The sequence below is a fragment of the Trachypithecus francoisi genome, unplaced genomic scaffold, assembly GCF_009764315.1.
Source record: "Trachypithecus francoisi isolate TF-2019V2 unplaced genomic scaffold, Tfra_2.0 Lachesis_group8, whole genome shotgun sequence".
NCBI classification, from domain to species: domain Eukaryota; kingdom Metazoa; phylum Chordata; class Mammalia; order Primates; family Cercopithecidae; genus Trachypithecus; species Trachypithecus francoisi.
The window spans coordinates 65,189,403-65,216,217 of NW_022681473.1; the positions used below are offsets into that span (position 1 = coordinate 65,189,403).

Sequence of the window (26,815 nt, forward strand, 5' to 3'; positions counted from 1 at the left end):
GTCACAAAACAATTGTGTCATTTGGAGTATGGAATAGACTATTATCAGATACATAGAAAGCCCACTACGTTTTAAATGAGTTGTATGTGTGAAGTACCACCAGCCTGGATTAAAGGGGACTGAAATTATTCAAACTACCAATTATTCAGCTACCAACATGGGCCATATCTTCAAAAGTAGCCAAGGAAGGTGACAGACAAGGAATATGTTCCAGAGGGTATAGTCAAGAGCCACAGAGATCAGTGGGTCAGGAACCCCCCTCCCAGGGAGTAGACTCTAGACCTGAGCAAGAAATACACCCTCTCCTGGGAGAGAGAGACTTGTAAACCTTTGCCAAGTTAGAGTTCAGAATTGCTATGTTTAAGGGTGACTATGTGTCTCTCATTCTTCCCTTTTTAATTTTGCTTTGTTTTTCTTTTTTGAGACAGAGTGTTGCTCTGTTGCCCAGGCTGGAGTGCAGTGGTGCGACCTCAGCCCACTGCAACCTCCCCGTCCCGGGCTCAAGTGGTTCTCCTGCCTCAGCCACCCGAGTAGCTGGGACTACAGGTGTGTTGCCCCATGCCTGGCTAATTTTTGTATTTTTAGTAGGTTGGTCTTGAACTCCTGGCCTCAAGTGATCTGCCTGCTTCAGCCTCCCAAAGTGCTGGGATTACAGGCGTGAGCCACCATGCCCAGCATTCTTCCCTTTTTTAAATGGAAGTTTCTATTGAGGATATCCTGCCTCTGTCTCAATGTACAGTAGGTATGTGGGAGGCAAATAACTTATCTTTAATTCATCGGTGTCAGGATCAGGAAGAACAACATCCATAATGTCGCATACAAACCTGATGTGGACCACAAGATCCTAGTCTTCAAGCCTGATGACATAATTGCAAGAGGTGTTTAGGGGTCTTGGAATGGTGGTAAGCGTATTTTTCCTGTGGGAGGAATGTGAATAATTACGATCAGAGAGTAAACTGTGGTAGATTACAAAATTGGCCACAATCTTTCCATCCTCCCTGAATTCATACTCTTTGAGTTGTGACTTTGCAGCATCCCCCATCAAGAGGTGGAGGGAGACTATTTCTTCTCCCTTTACACCTGAACTGACCTCATGACATTTTTGGCCAATGGAATGCAGCAGAGAGAAGGTACAAATTATCTGTCTAAGTCCCAACATGCATCACACATCTCAGCTTTCTTTTGAAGTCCTGTCCCACTACTCATATGAGATGACCTGAGCTAGCCTGCTGGAGGACAAGAGATCACGTAGAATAGAGATGAGCCATCCCAGCGGAAGTTATTCCACATTACCCAGCAACCAGCCAATTTAGCATCTGACTTCAGACCCCCGAACAAACTCAGCCAAGACCAGGTGAACAACTCACCTGGGCTTAGCACAAATTGTTGATGCAGAATTGTGAGCTATATAAATACTTGCTATTTTAAACCACTAAGTCTTTGGGGATAGTTTGTTATTTGGCAAAAGCTAACCAATTAAAACAGATTGAACCAATATAAGAGTCAAAGCACAAAATTGGATAGAGAAGTACTAAAAAGGAAAGGGAAATATGTGGGACAAATGAGAAAGTGCTGACCTTTGTGGTTCTAGGTGGTGGGTACATAGGTGTTTGTTGTATCCTTCCCTCTAATTTTCTTTATTTGAAGTTTTTATAATTAAAAAAACTAGATTAAATTATAATTTTAAAGTAAAAAGAATACATGTTGGAGTTCCAAAATGCTAAGGCTCCATCTCCTGTCCGCACCCTCATTAGTTGATCATACTCATTTCCACAGCTTTTTTTTTTTTTTGAGACAGTCTTGCTCTGTTACCCAGTCGGGAGTGCAGTGGTGCGATCTCGGCTCACTGCAAGCTCCACCTCCTGGGTTCACGCCATTCTCCTGCCTCAGCCTCTCGAGTAGCTGGGACTACAGGTGCCTGCCACCACGCCGGGCTAATTTTTTGTATTTTTTAGTAGAGACAAGATTTTACCATGTTAGCCAGGATGGTCTCGATCCCCTGACCTCGTGATCCACCCACCTCAGCCTCCCAAAGTGGTGGGATTACAGGTGTGAGCCACTGCACCCAGCCATTTCCACAGCTTTAAATACTTTGGTATGTTGATAACTTCCAAATTTGTATCTCTAGCTCAGACCTCTCTTCTGAGCTCCAGACTCATATTTCCAGTTGCCTACTTGATATTTACACTTGGATGTCTCTCACGTGTCTCAAACATGACTTGTTTAAAATTGATCATTTAATCTTTCCCTTTGTTGCAGCCAGTCCCCAAGATAGCCACCAGTGATCCCTGCCTCTGGGTACTCACACCTTTGTCCCTTTCACACTGTAGCAGGATTGCAGGATTGATATATGTTACCATAAAATTATACAGAAATGACAGTTTGTGACTTCCAAGGCTAGGTCATAAAGGATACTGTGGCCTGTACCTTTCTCTTCGGAGAAACTCACTCTGGAGGATGCCAGCTGCCCTGTCACAGAGACATTCAAGCAACCCTACAGAGAGGCCCATGTGGTAAGGAACCAAGGCCTCTTGCCAACAGCCATGTAAGTGGGCCATCTGCCCACTGTGGCTTTCCTTATTTAGCTCAGGTTAGCCGAAGCCTGGCTGGAAGCCATTCAACAAGTCACAAGCATGACTGCTTCCCAGGTTTCACTCAGATAGCCCCTCTGCCTGGAGTTGAATTTACATATATGACATGGGCCCCTCCCCATGCCTTTGCTTATCACAGCCTACATGCCTTTAAAAATCCAGTTCAAATTCCACTTTCTTTTTTTTCCCTCTTCTTTTTTTTTTTTTTTTGTCGAGGACTCACGATATTGCTTGGCTTGGTGCTAGGTGCTGGGTGCCGGGGGTACTGCACCGAGTCAGCTGATTCCAGCCCTCAGGGGGCCCACAATCCACAGAGGGAGTCCAATCACTTCAGTCTGGTGTGGGAAGTGCTGCAACAGAGGTGCAAATGGAGAGGGAAAGGCGGGGCCCTGCCAGCTTGGTTAGGGCCACAGGCAGGAAAGGCTTTTTGGAACAGGTGGTGCTAGAGTCGAGAGTAAAAGGAAGACCAGTCTCTGGCAAAGTGAAGAGAAGTCCAGCAGTGTTGCTGGCTGAGGCCCCTCCGTCCCATCTGTTGTGCTGCCTCTCATGTCAGGTAGAAATCATACCTTTCTCTCCTCTGGACTGATACCAGCATTCCATGGGTATTAATTTCTGGACTTGGGTTTTTGAAAACAAACTGCCCATAGGTGATCAGGAAGGGGAGGAGGACCCAAAACTGGTTATATTATGAACAGCAGCTGAATTATGCATATTTAGACTGGGAGGTAGGGGACTGAGTGAAAAGGAAATGGACTGTTTTTATAACACAGAGTTTCTAAGTGCAAAATGTAGAAGCTACAGAAGGCAGAGGTCAGCTGAACACAAGAAAGAGCTCTCTACTGGCCTGTATTTAAAAGAGAGTGAACTTGTTTTGGCCCATTGTCCCTGGAGAGGTTCAAACATGTATCCCCATTGGAGGTCACATCATAGAAAATGGTGACAGTTAGGTAAGACACCCTTTAAACTCCTTTCCAGTGGAAATTCTGTCGCCCCACCATCATCCCTCAATGACTCCTGTCAGCTGCTGACTGAAGTCCAAGCCCCACGGGGCAGCACACGGAGCATTCCACCTCTCCACTCACATCCCTACTCACACCTACTCTCAAACTCCAAGAACACCACCAAACCACTTGTGCTCTGCACACGTATGCCATGTTCAGTGTTTAAAATATCCTCCCCTCTCCCTTTGCTTAGTGTTTATTCTCCAACACTCAGCACTGGCACTGTAGTGGATGTTTGTCACTTTTTGTTTGCACTATTATTTCCAATTTGGCAAATTAACTCCCCAACTATGTCTCAGTGGAAAGGTAACTAGTGTCCTGCCTCTTACTAGCACTCAGGAGGAAGCTGAGGGAGTCAGATCCTTCTTTTATCAGCCTCCAGTTGCAGCTAGGAGGCAGGCAATGACAAAAATCCAGTCAATTGGGCCTTTTCTCAAGTTACTTTGAATCCAGAGTCATAAGAAATAGATAAAGGTGATTCATCTGGTGGTGTGAAGGCAGTGGCATGGTATCCTTGACAGGCTGTTTAGACAGTAACATGGTTGTATCTTTTTTCCTACTTTTTAGCCTTCTGGAGTGCCCTTGTTTCTTGTTTCCAGGCTAATAAATATGTATTAAATGAATGAATGAAGCAGAGGGATAAAGGTCAAAGACAATCTAAAGCAAATTATGTGCAAGGTTGGACCACTTAATGATCAGAAATGGAATTAAAGAGAGGGAAATAAAAATAAACAGGAGAATGGTCACAGCACTAACAGAAATGAAGGGAAGTGTTGGTTTAGGGAAGATAGAGAGGAAGGATAGCAAATACCAAATTTTTATTATAATCCCCCCTCCAAAACATTTCCATTTATATACATACCAACTCTTCTCCTTTGGTGAGAACAAAAACAAAACTCTATTATTTTAGGTTGTGTTAGCTGCTTGGTCTCTTTATGTGGGTCTCAAGTCAATGGCCTTGCCCTTTACTTCAGAGACTGTTAAATTTAAAGAACTCATCAAATAGCACATACCCAGTGGCAGGAGAAATCGAAGATGATTTGGAAGTTTCAAACCAGGGAGTTATATGGCCTCTCAGGAAAAGCAGCAAGAAAATGTGGAGCTTGAGATTTCAGCGGGTATGTTGTGAGTAGAGATGACCCGACAGCAGCAACACGTCTCTAAAACAGGTGGTATCGCCACTGCATATATTTCTTATGCAACTCTGCACATATGTAGAATCAAGGATTTAGTGTTTTTCTTCTGCAAGAAGTAACATGAGATAGGTTCATTCATTTGACAAACATTTATTGGGTATCTACTGATGGCCATACACTGTTTCAGGCAGTGGTAAAGTAGTGAAAAAGCTATGCTCATGAAGACAGATAATACTACTACTTAAATTGATTTGTTCACTTGTTTATACGCTATAAAGAATAAACTAGGGAAAGTGGTTAAGGACGGGGTCAGCATGGTTCTCAGAATATTCCATTTAGAGGCTGATAAAAGGACCTCGTAGAACATTCCTTTCAGTCATCTTCCCTTTGAGCCTGATCTGGGAAAGGCAGGCAACAAAGACCAGGCCCACAGATTCATAAGAGCCTTTGGAAACTCAGTCCTCCACCATTATTGAAGCATAGATCTACGGTTATTACTGTGAGAGATTTCCAAACTTTAAACTTTTCTCTTATTATAGTAGCTGGCGCTAACATGGGCAAACCAATTAGATCAGCTGAAAGAGAGAAAAAGGAAAGAAAAACAAGAACTTTAATGTTAAGTTTTCACATCTGGGACTTCCGATAAACCAATCAAGAAATATTTCCTGAGTACTAAGCCAGAATATTCATTTAGATGCAAAGTAGATTCTAGGGTATGTGATGTGTGTATTTCAAGAATATTTCCTGTTTAGATAGCAAGCTTTATGAACTACACAGTATCTCAAATAAAAATTACACAGAAAGTCATGCCTATGAAGAGACCTGTTTATTACTGATAACACTTCATTTGGCTAAAACCACAAGAAATCCACACACAAGTACATAAAGTGCAAATTCTCACAGGCAGTACTTACAACACACCCTGGTGTTTTTGTAGGGAAAAATAAGATGTTGACAGAAACTGTTAAAACAAGGGCACATTTTTGAACTACTGCTACATACTTTAGTCAGAAAAATAATTCATTCTTAACTGCATATATTTTTTCTGGCATATTCAATGAGGCATACAAAGAGTTTATTCTAGCCTAGAACAACAAGGCCTCACCATACATAGAAGCAGACTCTTGCTTCAGTGGTTCTTGTAAGATACACGATGAATCATAACAATGGACAAAAACATACCAAATAGGATCAAATTAGTTGTGACTCACTTGGAAGGTAGTGCTACTAGGCTCAAAATGACACTTAGACTAGTGATATTAAGTCTACATAGACACCATTTCTTTACCTTCCTGGCTAACACCTTGCTTTGAGTGTAAAATACCAGGCATTATATATAATTTCCACAGAGAGATATGCTTTGCTCTCTCCAAAGAAACTGAGTATTTAAGGGGATGTCTGCTTAATAAACATTATGTTATAAAGTTCAGTAATGGGACTTCATTCAAAAAACTGAACTAGAAAATTCATTTTTTGATTGTTCTTTAAACTATTTGCTACTTTTAAAAAATCCCTTAATTCCTAATTATCAGCAATTAAACACTCTATAACAGGTACTGAACTAGGTGGTGTGGATACGAAAAATAATAAACCACTATTTCTACTCTTGGGGCTGAGCATCAGGTGGTCCTTCTTAGTCAAGGAATGCCAATAGTAACAAAACTGTTTCAGGTCAGTTTAGTTTGGTGTTAATCCTTCTGAAGGTCAGATTCTAAGGGCAGGAAATAGTCTAGATATGTTCTATGTTTATATATATATATATATTTTTGAGATTGAGTTTCACTCTTGTTGCCCAGGCTGGAGAGCAATGGCACCATCTCTGCTCACCACAACCTCCACCTCCTGGGTTCAAGCGATTCTCCTGCCTCAGCCTCCTGAGTGGCTGGGATTACAGGCATGTGTCACTACACCCAGCTAATTTTGTATTTTTATTGGAGATGGGGTTTCTCCATGTTGGTCAGGCTGGAATGAAACTCCCGATCTCAGATGATCCGCCTGCCTCGGCCTCCCAAAGTGCTGGGATTACAGGCGTGAGCCACCGAGCCCAGCCTATGTTTATATATCTTGCACTACAGCCAGTGTGTGTACCTCAAGGATATGCAGCCATTGGGGGTGAGGGCATTGGGGGAGAAAACTGAGCAGCCACGTGATGAACGTGGTGCTCCTTTGTGGCAGCATAAGTTTCAGTAAAGATTAAATATATCATTTTTATATTAAAAGTTTTATTATAGAGAATGCAAAATTCATTTACATTTTAAAGACAGAACACACTTCATATCAGTGGTAGGCTGCTTCTGATTTTGCTCTCAGAACCCCTTCCCCCTCCATCATGCCCCTCTGCTTTAGGGTTACATTGGTGGAAAAATTTGAGCAGCAAACTCTAGGTATGTCACTTTGTCCCTATTTGGTCACTCTACACATTCTTATAGGTTCTCTTTTGTAAGTACATAGTCTTGAGTAAACAGAGGAAAGATGGCCTAATGAATGTATAGTATGGTGAATACTTGAAGGTAACCAATAGTCAACACTAACTTTGTTTCCAACTAGAATTAAAGTCATGCTGTGCAAGGAGTCAGACAATGAGCAATTCGCATCTTACTATTTATACTTCTGTGGCTTAGGGTAAGATGCTCTGAGGGACAAATGTGAATAAGATTTCCTCAGATCTTGTGCTTTGGCTCTCGAAGTACAAGGAAACCTGAAATAGAATGTTAGGTCAATTGTCCATTCATTTTGGTTAGTACAACTCTTTCCTCCTCAGTTTCTAGAGCAATCTCAGACAACAAGTGAATTGTAAAAGGCCGTAATAAATTAACAGCAGTATCAAGACAGACCAAAACAGGTTATGAAATAGATTGAAAATTACTTCCCACAATAAGTATTAAATATAATGACAAAATTAACAAAATAACCAAAAGTCCATAGACAAATGTAGTTCATGACTAAGTTTAAAGCATTCTGAATGAATACAGTTGAGATTTCTTATCAGTGAGGTAACAGGGCAACAGTCCTTTACAGTAACAAAATGTGCAAGGGTGCCTAGGAAAAGAGGGAGGTAGAGAGAAAAAGGTATAAAATTAAATGTATCCAAGTAGAGTTTGGATTTTTCAAGCATCACAAATATCAATAGAAAATGTGAAAAAAAAATACTGATAGCAGCAGTTCATAGAACAATTTATCCATTAAACTCCAGCTAATAACCCTGTTGCATCAATTCCAGAAGCAACTTGCTTAAGAAATGGGAGGTCTATTTCCTACAGAAAGACATTCCAAAGTATCCACTCTCTCAGAATCTCTCCATCTTCCAAAGTTTCTACATCCAAATAACAACATATATATTCAAAACAAAAAACTCAAATAACCTAAGCCACTATACATTCTTCAAGATGAACAACATTTTGTTCAAGTCTTACTTAATTTGCCAGGTAAAATTAAAAATAACAGTGAAGCAGGTAAATTGTTCATTGCACTTATGCATCAGTTACTCAAAACACACAAAAATTGTTTCGTGAGCTATATTCTTCTAGATATGGAGTGAAACCCAAATGTTTATTTTTAGTGCCCTTTATGACATTTTTGTTCTAACCTGAGTTTTTTAAAAAATGTGCTGGAAAGAAGGACCCTTAAAAACTCATCTGTATATCTCTTAATTTTTAAAATTTGTATTCCCTTAAAAATAAAAAAAAGATTTTGAATAGAAGATATTATGAAGATTCCTCCTCAAGAAGGTCCTACATCTTAAACTTTCCATGCTGTCTTTAAAAATAAGATCCTCATTCCCTCTGGTTCTGTCTTCACTAGAGATGGAGAACATTATGGCATAGTATTTCTTTCTTTGAACCCTTCAATAAAAGACTCAATAAAAATTTATTAGCAAACTTAGCAAACTATCTCAACAGCTTTCTCCTCTCCAGAGTCAATCTTTATTCCTTGAACTTTTTCTCAGAAGTCTTATTTTCTAATCTACATCTTCTTTCTTTTTATTTCTGCTCTATCTCTTCCTGAGTTCTCACATGATTCTGATACAACATCCTAGCAGGAACTGAATCCGTAAAATGGATACTTTTTCTCACCTCCTAAACCTTGGCCTCATTTTAGTGATCACAATAAAGGAAAATGGTAGGTGCATATTCATCATAACAACAAATAAACACAAGTAAACAGGTGGGACACAGTTTACTCCCTACGGTTATGGTGTTACATTTGCCCTTCACAAGAAGCATTTCCTGTGTCTCTTTATATTGTTTGCTTATTTCTACTGTTTATTTTCAATGTATGCTTTGATCTTGACCTACTAATTCTCTCCTTTTCTACAAAGCTCTAGAAAATTCCAGTTTTGACTTTCATGCTCAATGAGAATGCAATCATTTTCACAATATTGTTCAAAAAGAAAAAGACAAACAATGTAGTGCCCGAGGCTGAGCCCTCCTAGCCAGCACTTCTGTCTCTCTTGGAAAGCTTGGGCTATCACTGAATTTATCCTGTTAGGCATATGTGCACCTACAACGTCAAGTTCATAAGTGTCATGCTCAGACAGACTCATGACAGGCTAGAATAAAATAATTCCCTCAATCGATACACTTGAAGAACATTTGTAAAATTTTGTTAACTTGAGATAAGAACACTTCAATAACTTTTCACCTTAAGATGACTTAAATGTTGCATTATATTAAAGCACTCAAATAAAACTGTTTTCTTCCTAATAGAATGACAGTCATGACATGGCTTTAGTAACTATGAATGAGCCATTGATTCATTTTAGCTTCATTTTTGTTTATCAGTCACTGAAACACAGAACTAAACCAAATATACATGTTTTTCATATATACAACATTATACCACTTTGCAGAATATATGCCATTCCCTAAATTGCAATCTACATTCTTAAAAGCATATCAAACAAAAGATGTTTTACACATTTTAAAAATAAAACAAAAATTCTACACATTTCTTCTCCAGTGCAAAGCCTTTGAGAACAAACTCATTGAGAAAAATGGTGCTCTACATTTAATTAGCTGTCTATTATCTACAGTCATACAGTCATACAAGATCCAATGATAAGAAAGTAAGGAAGGAACAAATTAACAATAGTGGCAATACAATAATTGGACAATTAGGTTTGGATTATATATGCTCAACCAAATGTTAGCTGATAGCTGCAACAAACTAAACCATGATTTAATGAACGTTCTAATCAGTTCAAACTTTGTATTATTATTTTATATGAAATAAGTTCTCTAATTCCAGTGTTATTTCCTATAAGCAATTTGTTTAGGTCTTGTTATTGTTATCTCCTAAGTATACTCCATGTGTATTCTGAGAAGTATGTAGGACAAGATACATTTTAAGAAGATTAAACAGCATTTCTTTTTCTCTCTCTCTTTTTAATTAATTATTTATTTATTTTTTTGAGATAAGGTCTGTGTCACCCAGGCTTCAGTGCAGCAGTGCCATCATAGCTTTCTGTAACTTAAACTCCTGGCCTCAAGCAATCCTCCTGCCTCAGCCTCCCAAAGCGCTGGTATTACAGGTGCGAGCCACCATGCCCAGCTTAAACAGCATTTCTCTATTAAACCTTTTCAGAAGACTGCATGATCAGCCAAAAGTGACCTTTTTTTTTTTTTTTTTTTTTTTTTTTAGATGGAGCCTCCCTCCGTTGCCCAGGCTGGAGTGCAGTGGCATGATTTTGGCTCACTGCAATCTCAGCCTCCCAGGTTCAATCAATTCTCCTGCCTCAGCCTCCCGAGTAGCTGGGACTACAGGCACCCACCACCACACCCGGTTAAGTTTTGTATTTTTAGTAGTGATGGGGTTTCACCATATTGGCCAGGCTGGTCTCAAATTCCTGACCTTGTGATCCACCTGCCTCAGCCTCCCAAAGTACTGGGATTACAGGCGTGAGCCACCACACCCAGCCCAAAAGTGACTTTTTGAAAAAAAATATTTTCTACACTAAAAAAAGATAAAGAATAGTCATGCAATCAGAAATTCTACAGAAGTCAGCAAGATGTTAGAATAAACTGGACCTCTGTTTTAAAACATGTAGTTTTAGTATTTCATAATACTTAAAATTGGATGTTTTATTTCTTAGTAAAATTAACATTACTTCATAAAATAAAAGAATAAACCTACTTACAAACATGTAATTCAAAAATCAGACTGTCAAATAAATTCGGAGCTCCTTTCTCAGTTCACATTTTTTTCTGTAATAAAAGGTTTGATAAATGACACAATTCTAATATGAAGATCCTTAACTACATTAAGCCTGCTTTTATTAAGATCTTTATGTACATTCCTAAGATTTTAAAATCAGCAAATTCATTTGATATAGAGGAAGCACCTACAGATTTTGGAAGATTTTCCTTAGCTATCTGAAAACTGACTGATTAAATTATGGTAAATGCAGGAACACCGTTTTTTTCCGTTCATACCAGACCCTGAGAAGGCACTGAGAAATTTGACAAGAACAAAGCCAATAGGAGTGTTGCCACTATTGTTTTATGTTCAGTAAACGTCAGAATTTTAAATACATACAGAAAATTTACACTGCACCAATGACACCTGAAACAGACATGCCAAAACCACACATTGTAACATCTGTTCTAAACTACAGAAATGCTAAATATCCTATTTCAAACACTCTAATTTGTAAATTAATACCTGTGATGTCACAATGACACTTTTTCATAACAATCAAGGAGAGTACGATGTTCTTGCCAATTTTATAGATTAATTTCCTTAACTAACCCTATAATTATATAACGTTTACCTGTCTTTTTTTTTTCTTTTACCATGCTATCCACAATTACAAGATACAGAACTAGGCTTAACCACACTATAATAAGAAAACTCACTTCTGAATTGTGATGTTTCTGTTAAAGGAAGAACAATACGTTACTATAATACTTTTGGTGTAATAACTTTTGTTTGAATTATGAAAAAATTTAAATAATTTCCTTCTAGACCATTTCATTTCAAACTTATACTTTGTTTAGTCTAGCCAGTTGACCAAAAAGAAAGACAATAAAGGAAAAAGATACTCGGCTAGATGAGCTAGAGAGAGAATGCTAACACGAGGTTCAATGTATGGAGTTCTCGGTTGCTCTGTTCCATATGCCCACACAGTGTTATGACATATTGGTGTACCCCTAAACAGAACGCCAGATCAGTCCATTCTTACTAGGCTGAAGAAAATTCTCAATTAGAGCTTCAATGAGTTTCTTCAGTTCTTCCTCCAGTAAAGCAGTGTCACTGAGGAAAAGATGAAGAGTTTTGGAATTATTTATTTTCATAGGCTTAAAATTTATTTAAGTTAGTTTTATTTTTTAAGAGGTCCTAATGGAGACATTAAACAATTGGTAACAAAAGAGAAATTCACTTGGCTAAAACAAAACAAGACCAAAAAAAAAAATTACACACAAAGAAAACACTGCTATCATAAACTGAAGCTGAACTGCATTAATAGGAGTTCCTTAGCACATGATAAACAGAGGAGTGATGGTATATCTAAAGAATTCTCCTAGGCCAGGAGAATGAGGTTCAAATGGCTTTGAACACGAATAACAGGTGTTAGAAGAAAATGGCTTCCTGAAATACTTTGAAAAATATTCAGTACAAATGTTATGGAGTGATCTAACATATCTTTCAGGTAGCAGAAGGAGGTGTGACTAAAAGAATGTGATGTTTAAAAAAAATAAATATGCACTTAAAAGAAGGCCCTTGAAAGTCATCACTGAGGTGTTGCCGTTGCCCAGAACATTTCGAGGCAAGACTCTTTTAGCTTGCCTTTACAGTCATTTTAAAAGCTACACAACAAATCAGTTCTTATTACTTTAATAATCTTCCTTCATTTTCAACCAGATGTAGCATTACCCAATTTGGTTTACTTTAGATTCTGCTTTGAATGACTTCAGGAGCTCTTTATCCCCCCAAAGGAAATGAAATCCATCCTCAAATGCAAATATTTGGGGAAATACACGATAGTATAGCTTGGTTGGACTCTGAAAGCAATTCTAAAAAGTCTCCTTCCCAAATCTATATTGGGCAATTACAATATTATAGGAGACAGTACTTTTAATACATTTAAGTAGCCTTTGAATATGTTTATGAAATTAACTTAGTCACAATTCATCCTCTTAAAAGGAAATGAACTAAGCAGATTATGTCAAGTCATATTAGACATAGAAAATGAATATTTGGCAATAAACATAAATTATCTGATGATAATTTCCTTATGTTAATCATGTAATAGTTAAAACTCAGAGAATCTTTCCAAGAATATAAATTCACTACAATTTTAAAATTCAATTCCCAAAGGATGTAGCTACTTTAAAAAATGGTCTGGCAGTTCCTCAAAAGGTTAAACACAGAGTTACCATATGAACCAGCAGTTCACTCCTAGGTATATACCTAAGAGAAATGAAAACATACATTCACATAAAAACCTGTATGTAAATGTTCATAACAGTATTCAAAACAGCCAGAGTGCAAATAATCTGAATGTCTATCAAATGATTAATGGATTAAAAAGCTTGGCATATCCATGCAATGGAATATTAGGCCATAAAAAACAAAAATTTTAAAAAAAGGAATAAATTCATGCTACAACTGAATCATAGTGGAACCTAGAAACCATTATACAAAGTAAAAGATGGCAGTCACAAAGGCCCACATATTGTTATGATTCCATTTATATGAAATGCCCAGAAGAAGCAAATCTATAGAGAAAGACAGTAGATTGGGGTTGCTGAGGGCTGTAAAGGAGGGAAATGGGAAGTGATTTCTCATGGGTCTGGGCTTTTGGGGGTGATGAAAACGTTCTAAAATTTATTATAGTGATGGATGCACAACTTTGAACATACTAAAAGCCACCGAATTGTACATTTTAAGTGGGTGAGCTGTATGGTATGTGAATTATATTTCAATAAAGCTTTTGTAGGTATATCTAAAAAATCAATTCTCACCTCTGGTCAGGTGATGCGCACATCTCTGCATAATACTTTATCTTTGGTTCTGTCCCACTTGTCCGAAGGGTAGCAACACAGCCATTTTGAAAAGTAAATGTAATCATTTGGCTGTTTTTACTCACAGGCAGCACCTATGCAAAATGGCAACAACAGCTCAATTATACTTGGGATCTTTTTCATTTTCTTTCATTTTCAAGAATTGTAAAATACAGTCCACTTACATGAGGTATCTAAAGCCGTCAAATTTATAGAAATAGAAATTAGAATGGCAGTTGCTGGGGCAGGAGGTATAGGGAATTACTGTTTAATGGATAGAGAGTTTCAGTTTAGCCAGATGAAAAAGTTCTAGAGTTCTGTCGCACAACAATAAGAATATACTTGACACTACCGAACTATACACTTAAAAATGGTTAAGATAGTTAATTTTTATGTTATGTGTTTTTTTAACCACAATTGAAAATTTAAGACATATTTTAAAAGAATTGTAAAATACAAATGAAGATTACCTATATATAATAATTCATAAACACACCATTTACTGAATAGTTAAGGCATTGGGTTATATACCTCACATACATGATCTTTGGGCCTCAACAATAACCCTGCAAAGTAAGTATTACCGCCATTTTACATACAAGGCTCAAAGAGAGTAAACAACCTGTTCAAGACAATCAGCTAAGTGGTAGAACAAGAAGTGGAAGCCAAGTTCCAAAGTCCAAACTGCCTCTATATTTGCGAAGCACTTTTGCAGTTCATCAATCATCTCCAAAGAGGAGTGTATATATTCTGCATGTACTGGGGTGCAGAAAAAACTCTATTTTTTATAAAAATTAAAAAAAGAAGTGATGTTTTACTGACACCAAATACATGGATTAACACTGGTACTCTTGCTAGTCCACACATCGGTCTGTTGAGGCATCTTGACGGGACTGTGAGGGTTGTACTAGGCAAGAGCACTTATCATTTTGTAAATTGCTATTTACTTGTCAATTTCCTCACTAGACTTTTTCTTGAGTGCAGTGTCTTTGTCATTGCTATATCCCTAGTGTACTTGTGCCTGTAGCACAGAAGGATTCTGATAAATGAATATACAGATGAATATCAATCTATCTGAAACATGGAAAAGAGAGAATTCAGGAAGGCTTTGACACTTACTATGCAACCTTGGGGATAACAACATCTATGCTACCTACCTTACAAACTTGTTGTAAGAACCAGAAGAGAAGAGATGAAAAAGCACCCTGAATAATGAATATCATACACTTCAATGAGAATTAAGAGGGAAAAAAGCATTATACCAAAGGCTACTTGAGCACAGCAAATTAGAGAAATAAAAAGAAGCAAAACATGATTCTTCTCTTCCAGCAATTCACAAAAGATAGAAAAATAGACACACATATACTCATACACAGGATATCAACACCAGGAACTAATACTGTTGATTGGATAAACATGCAAAAATGGAATATGGGTACTATTCTACACAATAAACTACAGATTTTCCAAAATACATTATGTCCCCAGAATCTTCAGACCACATCAGAACATTACAAATGGAAATTTGGGCTAATAATCATTATAACAACAACAACAAAATGAATATAATCAGCAATCTATGGCATTTAAGTATTTGTTGAGCAGCTACTACATAGGCAGGAATGTGGAGAGGCACAAAAGTACATCAGATAGAAACATGCCATGTACAACACAATGATGACATAAAACAGAAATTAATAGGAGGAAGGCACACTATGTAATGAAACCTCAAGAGGAAGGTCTCTAATTATGAGGCCTAGAGGTCATGTGGAACAGGTGATATTTTTCTTAAGTCTTACAATGGCTGAGGTATGGGGCTGTAGAAATTGGAAAAATGGATACACTACGGAAACAACTGGACCAAAAATGCAGAAATTTTTTAAAAAGTATATATGTAGGTAAGTAAGTAAGTTGTTCTATTTGGCTGGAGGTATAGGGCATAAGGTTGGAAAGGGAAGTTAAAATTAGAAAGATGTATGGCTTTGAAATTATAGGCTTTTACAGTTATTTTCAACATTATCTAGCATCATTGCCCATTTTCTCTCTTTCTTCCTCTCTCTCTGCCTCCACCTCCATTCCACACACCTTACTGTGAGGGTAGTATACATGATTATTTGGAAAGTGATAAGGATAGGATCAAAGTCAGAGAGACAAGTTAGCAGACTGAAAAATGCTCTGGAGCAAAACAATGAGTTCTAGTCTCAAGAAACTCACAGGCCTGAAGTTTCACCATTTTATTACAGTATTGATGCAGGCAAACCCCCAAACTGGGGCTCAGCCCAGGAGGCTTCCTGGCTTCACACAGGAAAGAATTCAAGAATGAATCAACAGAGTAAAGTAAAAGGAAAGCAACTGCTGGGCGCGGTGGCTCATGCCTGTAATCCTAGCATTTTGGGAGGCCAAGGCAGGTGGATCACTTGAGGTCAGGAGTTCGAGACCAGCCTGGCTAACATGGTGAAACTCTGTCTCTACTAAAAATACAAAAATTAGTCAGGAATGGTGACATGCTCCTGTAGTCCCAGCTACTCAGGAGGCTGAGGCAGGAGAATCAGTTGAACCTGGGAGGCAGAGTTTACAGTAAGCTGAGATCATGCCACTGCACTCCAGCCTGGGAGACAGAGCGAGAGGCTGTCTCAAAAAAAAAAAAAAAAAAAGGAGAAAGCAATTTTATCAGAGCCGCAAAGTATAGGAAAATGGCTGCTTCATAGGCAGAGTAGCACTATGGATTGCTGGCTAGCTATATGATAGCTTCTCCTTAACTACATGCTAAATAAGGGGCAAGTTACTCACAGGTTTTCTAGAAAAAGTGGGAGGAGTTCTTGGAACTAAGGGTTCCTCCCCGTTTAAACCACATAAGGTAATTTCTGGGTGTTGCCATGGCATCTGTAAGCTGACATGGTGTTGGTGGGAGTGTCTTTTAGCATGCTAATGTAGTATAATTAGCATATAATGAGCAATGGGGGAATTAGAGGTTGCTTTTGTTGCCATCTTGGTTTTAGTTGATTTTGGCTGGTTCCTGTTTTGACCAGATCCTGTTTTGATCAGTGGGGTCATGACCGGTGTTTGGAAAACAAGTCCTGCTGATCTCCTACTTCAGTATGAATTATTATAAACTGTTAAAAACTTTTTTTTTAAAGTAAATATTTACAGGAGCTTCCAACTTGGGGAACACGTGGACTCGCTGGGAGGCTCCAGGCCCCAACCCCACTCCTAGTACATTGCCCTATAAATGTCTTACATCTGGCTGTTCCAGAATTGTCATCTTTATAATAAACTGGTAAACATGAGGAAACTGTATTGAACCTCATGTGAAATCTGTCCTGCCTCTGGACTTTTTGGTGACATGAGCCATGAAATTTTCCAAACTGTTTGGGAGAAAAAAAAGGGTACTTACTGATTTCTTATTAGGCTGGCTACTGTCATATCCAGTGGTAATATCCCGTACATGCAATATAGCGAATGTTCCACAAAATTTTGGATATTCTTTTGGAGAATCAAAATTACGAAGCCTTTCAAATATACTTTTGATGGTAGGTGGTTCATAACATAAGAAATAGGAAGTTTTTGAAATATGATAACCATATCTGTGCAAAGATTCAAAGTGCTAAAATTAGATTTCAGATAACTCTTTAAAAAAAGTATATATTAAAGATCAGCCTACTACAGTATTTTATAAAAAATGACAGTCCTTAATTCACATAATTTTAATACTTTTAAAAAAAGTATTAGGCACACTAATATAAGAGTGCCTATGAAGGTTGGTGGATTTACTCTCCCTGAGTAATCAATCAAAGGTCATGAAGCTTTTTAGTGATGCACTTTTAATATTAGCATAACATAAACTTGTGAACCAAGTGTACCTTCTTATAATACTGTGTATTCTTCAGAAACAAATTTAGAAAACTAAGGGTAGGACAATAAAAGAAAAATCGAACATGTGAAATTCATAATAGTAGAACTTACTTTTCATAAACCTTAACCAGTTGCTGTTTCAATGTTATATTCATGGTTTCCAGGTAAGATGCCATCTCAGCAACCACAACAGCTGCACTCACCCCATCTTTATCCAAAACTGAAGTTCCACAGAGAAAACCTGAGGATTGAAAACCATCACTAGAAAAGAGGAAAACTTAAGCCTATAATTTCAATAGTTTTACATTTCTTCAGAAGGACAAGGAAATGTAAAAGCCTAGTAATAGATGAAACTCATCAATACTGAGTGTATTTAGGGGACACTTTGGTTCTTTTTGTTTTCTGATAAGAAATGTATCTACACATTTCTCAGTTTTCTGTAGTTTTACAACTCAAAATATGAAACCAGAACACAAAAAATTCCTCTTACAGAATTACATTTTAAAAAATTATCAATCAAATTTCAAAGATTTTAATATTTACTACATACCAATAGACTCTTCAAATGCAAAAAGGACTTCTTTCCCATTTTCCAGGAGGTCTATTATCCTACTTCCAATCCATTTAAAACCTGGTAATGTTTCCTGAAATGCAGAGGAGGCCATTCTAGTTAAGTGACTGTCTCACAAATACCTATTAGAGAAAAATCTGCCACTACATGCATACAACATTCACATAATGATCTTTACTATAGTCTTCAGTCCACAAAGATTTATAGAGTAGCAGACATATAGTAATAAAGTGCCACAAATACACACACTGCTACAACTGATGACCTACTATTTATAGATTATAGTACTAGGTGATTTACACCAAATATAAATCAGCATTTATAAGTGGTGCTTCCTATAGTCACAAAGTAACATGAATAAGCACATACACTATGATCACCTACTATTAAGGACTGAACCAAGTGCTTTACATTATCTTTTTTTTTTTTGAGACAGAGTCTTGCTGTATCACCCAGGCTGGAGTGCAGTGGTGCAATCTTGGCTCACTGAAACCTCCATCTCCCAGGTTCAAGCGATTTTCCTGTCTCAGCCTCCTGAGTAGCTGGTATTACAGGCGCACCACCATGCCCAGCTAATTTTTGTATTTTTAGTAGAGACGGGGCTTCATCATGTTGGTCAGACTGGTCTTGAACTCTTGATCTTGTGATCCACCTGCCTCGGTCTCCCAAAGTGCTAGGATTACAGGCATGACCCACCACACCCAGCCCCATTATCTTTTTTCTTTTTTTTTTTGAGACAGAGTCTAGCTCTGTCGCCCAGGCTGGAGAGCAGTGATGAGATCCCAGCTCACTGCAAGCTCCGCCTCTCGGGTTCATGCCAATTCTCCTGCCTCAGCCTCCCAAGTAGCTGGGACTACAGGCGCCTGCCACCACGCCTGGCTAATTTTTTGTATTTTTAGTAGAGACAGGGTTTCACTATGTTAGCCAGAATGGTCTCGATCTCTTGACCTTGTGATCTTCAAGCCTCAGCCTCCCAAAGCCCATTATCTTTTTTTTAATGCTTACGAACTTTATCGCTGAAACACAGGCTCGAAAGATAAGTCAATCTGCCCAAAATTATACTGCATATAAAAGATGGAGTCGGCCGGGTGCAATGGCTCAAGCCTGTAATCCCAGCACTTTGGTAGGCCGAGACGGGCGGATCACGAGGTCAGGAGATCGAGACCATGCTGGCTAACACGGTGAAACCCCGTCTCTACTAAAAAATTCAAAAAAAACTAGCTGGGCGAGGTGGCGGGCGCCTGTAGTCCCAGCTACTGGGGAGGCTGAGGCAGGAGAATGGCGTAAACCTGGGAGGCGGAGCTTGCAGTGAGCCAAGATCCGGTCACTGCACACCAGCCTGGGCGACAGAACGAGACTCCGTCTCAAAAAAAAAAAAAAGATGGAGTCAAGATTCAATTTCAAGTTTCTGCTTCTCAGAAACTGTCCTTTAAGCTATATTATAACCAGTAATATAAGAGTGCCTATGAAGGTTGGTGGATTTACTCTCCCTGAGTAATCAATCAAAGGTCATGAAGCTTTTTAGTATTAGCATAACATAAATTTGAACCAAGTGTACCTTCTCATAACACTGCGTCCTAACTATTAATAAAACCACCAAGACAGTTACTAAGTACTTCTTTAAATAATTAGATTTGAGGACTTTTCATCTAATGAGCTACTGTTCACTTTAAAGACACAATCTGTTTTAGAGTCAACAGAAAGAGTATGTGATACACCCTAACACCAAAGCTCACCATTACTAACTTGTTTCCTAATTCACCTTTCTACCACCTTACTGAAAAGTAAAAATAAAAATGTCAAAACCTCCCTGCTACAACAAAAACAAGCAAATAAAATTATAATAGTGGTCTTTAGAATTGTTCTTTTTTCTCTTTTGTGCCCATTATACTTTTTCTTGCTATAGATAAACTAGGAAAACATCAAAATCTTAGGCGTGAATAAACTTTCAGTATCTTCTATTTTGCTATTTCCGTTTTAGAAAGTATAAAGTTGAAAGCTCTATTTCACATAGCCAGGTACAATTTTCTTTTACTCAGTCAATTAGTATTAAGACCTGTAGGCTGACTATGGCTCAAGAAAAATGCCCAGGGACATTTTCACTGATATTTGGCAAAGATGGCAGAGAAAAAGCAACTTAGTTCCCATAGCTGCCAAAATGGTCAGCTTAAGGGTCTTAAGTTCATAAGGTTAATGATGTGGACTGACAGAGAGCCACTGCTTGTTTTTTTGGATGTAGGATCATTGGGTCTTACCATGCAATTTAGAAGACTACTTCAAGTTCCTAAAGACCATGCTTGAAGAGCCTAAACAAGGGATTGATGACACCCACAACTTTTTGGAGAGAAGTCTGAGTTACTGATGGGGTCACCAGGAGCTAGATTTTCCCTGTCTGAAAACCAGATATTTGTTGTATGGAATAATAAGTATTAATGTATTTTTTAAAGGATATCTCATCTTAGTACCAGAAATTCATATACAGTACTGGATGAATTTTGGCTCAAGGTGTCTAAATTATCAAAAAAGACTGAATATGTGTTAACAGAATTAGAAAAATAAGGGAATTACAAATGAAATCAATGAAAGTCAGTTTTGGTGGGAAGATGTCTTTAACATACAGAAATAGGCTTTTAAAAGTAGCACACAGATATTATCAATTCTTACTTCAAAATGAAATCCTTCTTTAAGTGCAATTGCCTTCAAAATTTTAGAAGAGACTGTGGTGGCTAACATATAAACGTTCTTCACATCAGCATTTCTTGATTTATTTTTCTTCCAGCAATCAAACATCCACCACCCAAACAAAGCTGCCAACTCATTCCCTGTGAAAACTTTCCAACAACCACTGTAGAGAGAAGGAAAATGCAATGTCAAGACCTTTCTTCTCATTAAAACTTCTTGACTCCAAGGCCTACAAATTACCATCTTTCAGTTAGGAAAAATCAGAAACTATCATATGGGATTTTTGAGAAAACATTTATTACTACTTCTTTTCTAACCGACCAGGGGTGATTTTTTTTTTTTTTTTTTTTTGAGACAGAGTCTCGCTCTGTCGCCCGGGCTGGAGTGCAGTGGCCGGATCTCAGCTCATTGCAAGCTCCGCCTCCCGGGTTGACGCCATTCTCCTGCCTCAGCCTCCCGAGTAGCTGGGACTACAGGCACCCGCCACCTCGCCTGGCTAGTTTTTTGTATTTTTTTTTTTTGTAGAGACGGGGTTTCACCGTGTTAGCCAGCATGGTCTTGATCTCCTGACCTCGTGATCCGCCCGTCTCAGCCTCCCAAAGTGCTGGGATTACAGGCTTGAGCCACCACGCCCGGCCGACCAGTGGTGATTTTACAGTAGGAATGGTACGACATCTTTTGGAAAATTATTATATCATTACATTTATTTTTTACTTAATGAGAGAAAAAATTATGATAAATAATTAATACATTCTAGGTAAGGACATTTGTCACATTATAATGGTAAAAATACATAGCAGCCCAGAGGACTAAGATTAGGAAATGGGTGGCTCACGCCTGTCATCGCAGCACTTTGGGAGGCCAAGGTGGGAGGATCACCTAAGGTCAGGAGTTCGAGCCCACCCTGACCAACATGGCGAAACCCTGTCTCTACTAAAAATACAAAATTAGTGTGGCGGCGCATGCCTGTAGTCCCAGCTACTTGGGAGGCTGAGGCAGAAGAATTGCTTGACCCTGGGAGGCAGAGATTGCAGTGAGCCAAGATAGTACCATTGCACTCCAGCCTAAGCAACAAGAGTGAAACTCTTGTCTCAAAAAAAAAAAAAAAGGAAAAAACAAGGTTAGGAAATAACTACATCATAAAGTGATCTGTTGGGATATTATGTCTTTGTAAAAATTAATATTTTCAAATAATATATAAAGTCAGGGAAAAAAGCTTATACTGTAAGCATTTTTTGAAGCATTTTGTACAATTGAAGTGGAAAATAATCAAGATGTAAAACTATGATCATAATTTAATAAAAACAAATACATCTTTAAATATTTCAACTAAAAAGACAGGAAAGAATTGTCAAAGTATCAACTTAGGTGGTTATTTCTGGATAACGGGTTTACAGGAGATTTGTGTTCTTTTCTTATCTTTTCATTATTTTCAAAGAGCCTGTAAGACTTAAAATACATTGCTTTTCAAAGTTCAAGCTTTTAATCAAATAACATACTTCTCCTGAAGTTCTGCTGCTGCCAGTCTGTCTGCATCAGGATCTGTGGCTAGCACTATCCGGGCATTTTCTTTCTCTGCCAGTCTCAGGGAAAGTTCCTGAAACAGTGACCCAAAAAGCTGGATTGTACTGAAGAACCTAAATTCAATGTTAATGTTCCTGTATGTAGGCACAGTGTTAGTGATAGGAATTTTAGAAGGCATAGAATTCAGCTAAGTTTAAAATAAGAAGCCAAAAGTAGGGACACCCACCATAGACATTTCAAACAAAACACAGCCTATGACTCCAATACAATTAAAAGATGTAAACTACAGTCCTTTCTGCTTTTGTAAGTAATCTTTGAATTGTCAATGAGTTCTACCTATTCTGATGGTTTAATAAACTAATAATAATTTAAATACTAAAAAAAATACCAGCACAGATTCTCCTTCTTCAGGATTTGGACATTTAACAGTAGAAAAGTCTGGATCAGGATCTTTTTGTTCTGGTACTGGAATTGGAGGCTTAAAACCAAACACTTTAAAAGCCAACTGCACATAGTCATGTCCGACTCCATGAAAAGACGTGTGCACAAATTTCAAGGTGGTCTTCGAGTTTAACTCCCTGTAAAGGAAAATCAACATAAGATCATGACCACAAATCTTAAACCATCAAATTCTGAAAAATGCGATTAAAGCCTTCAGCAGAGGTCTAAGATATTCAAACAACAAATGAAGAGTATTAACTTAAAGATCAAGGGTTTTACTTCAACAGCATTCTCCCTTTGTGGCTCAACTTCCTGACTTGGACAGCTGCCTTCCATATGCTGTGCCAATACCCTGAACAAGCTAAGCTAGTATCATCTAAATAAGTATTTTATCTCACCAGACCATCATAAACACTTCCTAACTGGTCTTTCTCACTCGCCAGTAGACCCCCCGTTTCTTCACTTCCAGTTTAGATTGCAAGGTACCTAATTACACTCACCTTCTTATATGTCACTCTGGGTACTTTGACAATCCAATACCCCAAACCTTGTTGAACCCAAATGTGTACCTTTTCCAGGCTTGCACCAAAATAGTTGAATATTGCTAGAATAAATCTCACAAAAGGACTGAACAGCTTCATTCTGAATGCATACTCAATGCTGCCAGGCAATCATACTTTGTTACCCCAAAAGCTTATTTTTCACTCTCCAAGATGGTGACTTAATTAGTACCTTCTCTTCTCTTCTTATTCCTTTCCTCCCCCTTCACCTCATACATCATTGAGACACAGAGCCATTTGATGGGAACTTCCTAATCACCCCACACCAAACCGACAACCCATATTTTTTCCTTCTTCCATCTGATAATAATGAGGAAGCATTCTTTGTATCAAAGGTCAACCCCTCTACTTCTGCTCTGGTCCCCATGTATTCTCACTTGAGAACTTTAGTACGTGGATAATCCTTTCTCACCGGCATCATTTCCACTAGCATCTAGACTCTGTTTCTTTGGTCTTTTCCACAGCAAAACTTTCTACATCCTAACTTCCCATTTACTAACCATTTCCCATGAAAAATAAAATTTATTAAAAGACAAATAATAAAAATAAAATGTTATGACAATTTTCAAACATATGCCTAGGAAGACAGAATATCTAACACCATATAACCATGATCTCACTTCAATATGTTTCCATAGTCTGTCAATCTAGTCTCATTTATTCAAGACGTATTACTTTACATGAAAATGCTTTAGCATTTAAAAACATAACCATATTATATTATCATTATTACATCTAACAAAATCAACAATAATTTCTTTCCTCTAATATCCTATCTGTGTTCAAATTTTCCCCAAGTGTCTCAAAAATACTTTTAACAGTTGTTTTACTTGAAGCAGGACTTGAACGAGGTTCCATATAATTTGATTGCTATGCCTCTCAAGTCTCTTTTAATCTATAAATGTTCCTCCCTTCCTTCCCCAACCCGAATGTCATTTATTGAAGAAACTGGCCCATTTGTCCTGTAGAAGTTCCCGTATCTCCAGTATGTAGACTGCATCCTTTTGATATTAACATGCTCCTCTATCCTATTTTTTCTGTAAATAGGCAGCTGCATTTAGAAGTTACATTAGATTCAGTTTCAATTCTTTGGGCAAGAATAGGTGCTGTGTATTTTCTATTGACTCGCAGCTGGAAGCACACAATTTCTACTCTACTTTTAATGCTGTTAAACTAAGATTCACCAGTGTCGGCCTAATCCTTCCATCAAAAAATTTCCCATCAACATTTCGCCTATGGGTCTTAGCACCCCTCGATGAGAATTACTTAGATACATTATTTATTAGAGGTCACAACATAGTGATTTTGAAAATTCTATTATTCCTTCTGCATTTATTGGATTTTTCTTTTAAAAATAATGATTCTTTATCAACCATTTGATTAGCCCTAACATTCAGTTCACATAGAAAAGGCAGAACAAATTAAGTTTCAAACATTTATCAATTTTCAGAAAGAAAATTTAGAATTTATCAAATTTCAGCATGAGTGATTTTCAGTCCAGCAACTCCCAAAGGTGACCAATAAAGAGCTTTTTTAGTATTACTAACAGTCACAGGCTTTTTATGTTTAATGTTTTAATTCATTAAGGTGATTATTCTTTCTGATGCCCAACTATCCAATATTTGGTCAGTGGGAGTCCCTCCAAGTTGGCTCCTAGATCCTTTTGATATGACCCCAGTATCTCTGAAAGCTAGCCTGCTTTATGGCTAGGAAAACAAAGCTATCTCAGGCTCATTTAGTACATTTTCTGCCCCAGTCCTTGATGAGAATCAATTTCTCCAATAAGCCGTGGTTCCTTTTACTAGGAAATGGTATTTAGAAACCACAATCTGGGCTCTAGGGGTAGGCATAGGCCTTATTAGTAACAGAACTAGTATTTTAGCATTTTAGGTAAATAAAACATATTTCAAATTCAATTTTATTTATTTATTTATTTTTCATCGCCATGGCACATTTATTTATTTATTTATTTTAAGATTCTAAGAGTGATTATTTTGTTTTTGTTTTTTGTTTTGTTTTTTTGTTTTTGTTTTTTTTGTTTGTTTGTTTGTTTCTTTTTTTTATTTATTTATTATACTTTAAGTTCTAGGGTACATGTGCATAACGTTTATATCATGTATAACTCCCCAATGCAATCCCTCCCTCCTCCCCCCTCCCCATGATAGGCCCCAGTGTGTGATGTTCCCCTTCCCGAGTCCAAGTGATCTCATTGTTCAGTTCCCACCTATGAGTGAGAACATGCGGTGTTTGGTTTTCTGTTCTTGTGATAGTTTGCTAAGAATGATGGTTTCCAGCTGCATCCATGTCCCTACAAAGGACGCAAACTCATCCTTTTTGATGGCTGCATAGTATTCCATGGTGTATATGTGCCACATTTTCTTAATCCAGTCTGTCACAGATGGACATTTGGGTTGATTCCAAGTCTTTGCTATTGTGAATGGTGCCGCAATAAACATACGTGTGCATGTGTCTTTGTAGTAGAGTAATTTATAATCCTTGGGTATATACCCAGTAGTGGGATGGCTGGGTCATATGGTACATCTAGTTCTAGATCCTTGAGGAATTGCCATACTGATTTCCATAATGGTTGAACTAGTTTACAATCCCACCAACAGTGTAAAAGTGTTCCTATTTCTCCACATCCTCTCCAACACCTGTTGTTTCCTGACTTCTTAATGATTGCCATTCTAACTGGTGTGAGATGGTATCTCATTGTGGTTTTGATTTGCATTTCTCTGATGGCGAGTGATGATGAGCATTTTTTCATGTGTCTGTTGGCTGTATGGATGTCTTCTTTTGAGAAATGTCTGTTCATATCCTTTCCCCACTTTTTGATGGGGTTGTTTGTTTTTTTCTTGTATATTTGTTTGAGTTCTTTGTAGATTCTGGATATTAGCCCTTTGTCAGATGAGTAGGTTGCAAAAATTTTCTCCCATTCTGTAGGTTGCCTGTTCACTCTGATGGTAGTTTCTTTTGCTGTGCAAAAGCTCTTTAGTTTAATGAGATCCCATTTGTCAATTTTGGCTTTTGCTGCCGTTGCTTTTGGTGTTTTAGACATGAAGTCCTTGCCCATGCCTATGTCCTGAATGGTACTACCTAGATTTTCTTCTAGGGTTTTTATGGTGTTAGGTCTAACATTTAAGTCTCTAATCCATCTTGAATTAATTTTCGTATAAGGGGTAAGGAAAGGATCCAGTTTCAGCTTTCTACTTATGGCTAGCCAATTTTCCCAGCACCATTTATTAAATAGGAATCCTTTCCCCATTTCTTGTTTCTCTCAGGTTTGTCAAAGATCAGATGGCTGTAGATGTGTGGTATTATTTCTGAGGACTCTGTTCTGTTCCATTGGTCTATATCTCTGTTGTGGTACCAGTACCATGCTGTTTTGGTTACTGTAGCCTTGTAGTATAGTTTGAAGTCAGGTAGCGTGACGCCTCCAGCTTTGTCCTTTTGAC

At 37.9% G+C, this 26,815-nt stretch overlaps 1 protein-coding gene across 1 annotated transcript in view; it reads right to left on the reverse strand.

The window, feature by feature from the left end:
* Positions 1–5,535: 5,535 nt before the first annotated feature.
* The window catches only part of PGM2L1 (phosphoglucomutase 2 like 1), a 61,962-nt gene continuing 40,682 nt past the window's right edge, over positions 5,536–26,815 (reverse strand). The window contains exons 7-14 of the mRNA XM_033203771.1: positions 22,748–22,937; positions 22,335–22,432; positions 20,818–20,998; positions 18,133–18,226; positions 17,694–17,823; positions 17,125–17,314; positions 13,692–13,825; positions 5,536–11,979 (exon numbers count right to left, since the gene is read on the reverse strand). Coding sequence (XP_033059662.1) covers positions 11,877–11,979; positions 13,692–13,825; positions 17,125–17,314; positions 17,694–17,823; positions 18,133–18,226; positions 20,818–20,998; positions 22,335–22,432; positions 22,748–22,937 — 1,120 coding nt within the window. The 3' untranslated portion in view covers positions 5,536–11,876. The remainder of the gene's footprint in view (positions 11,980–13,691; positions 13,826–17,124; positions 17,315–17,693; positions 17,824–18,132; positions 18,227–20,817; positions 20,999–22,334; positions 22,433–22,747; positions 22,938–26,815) is intronic.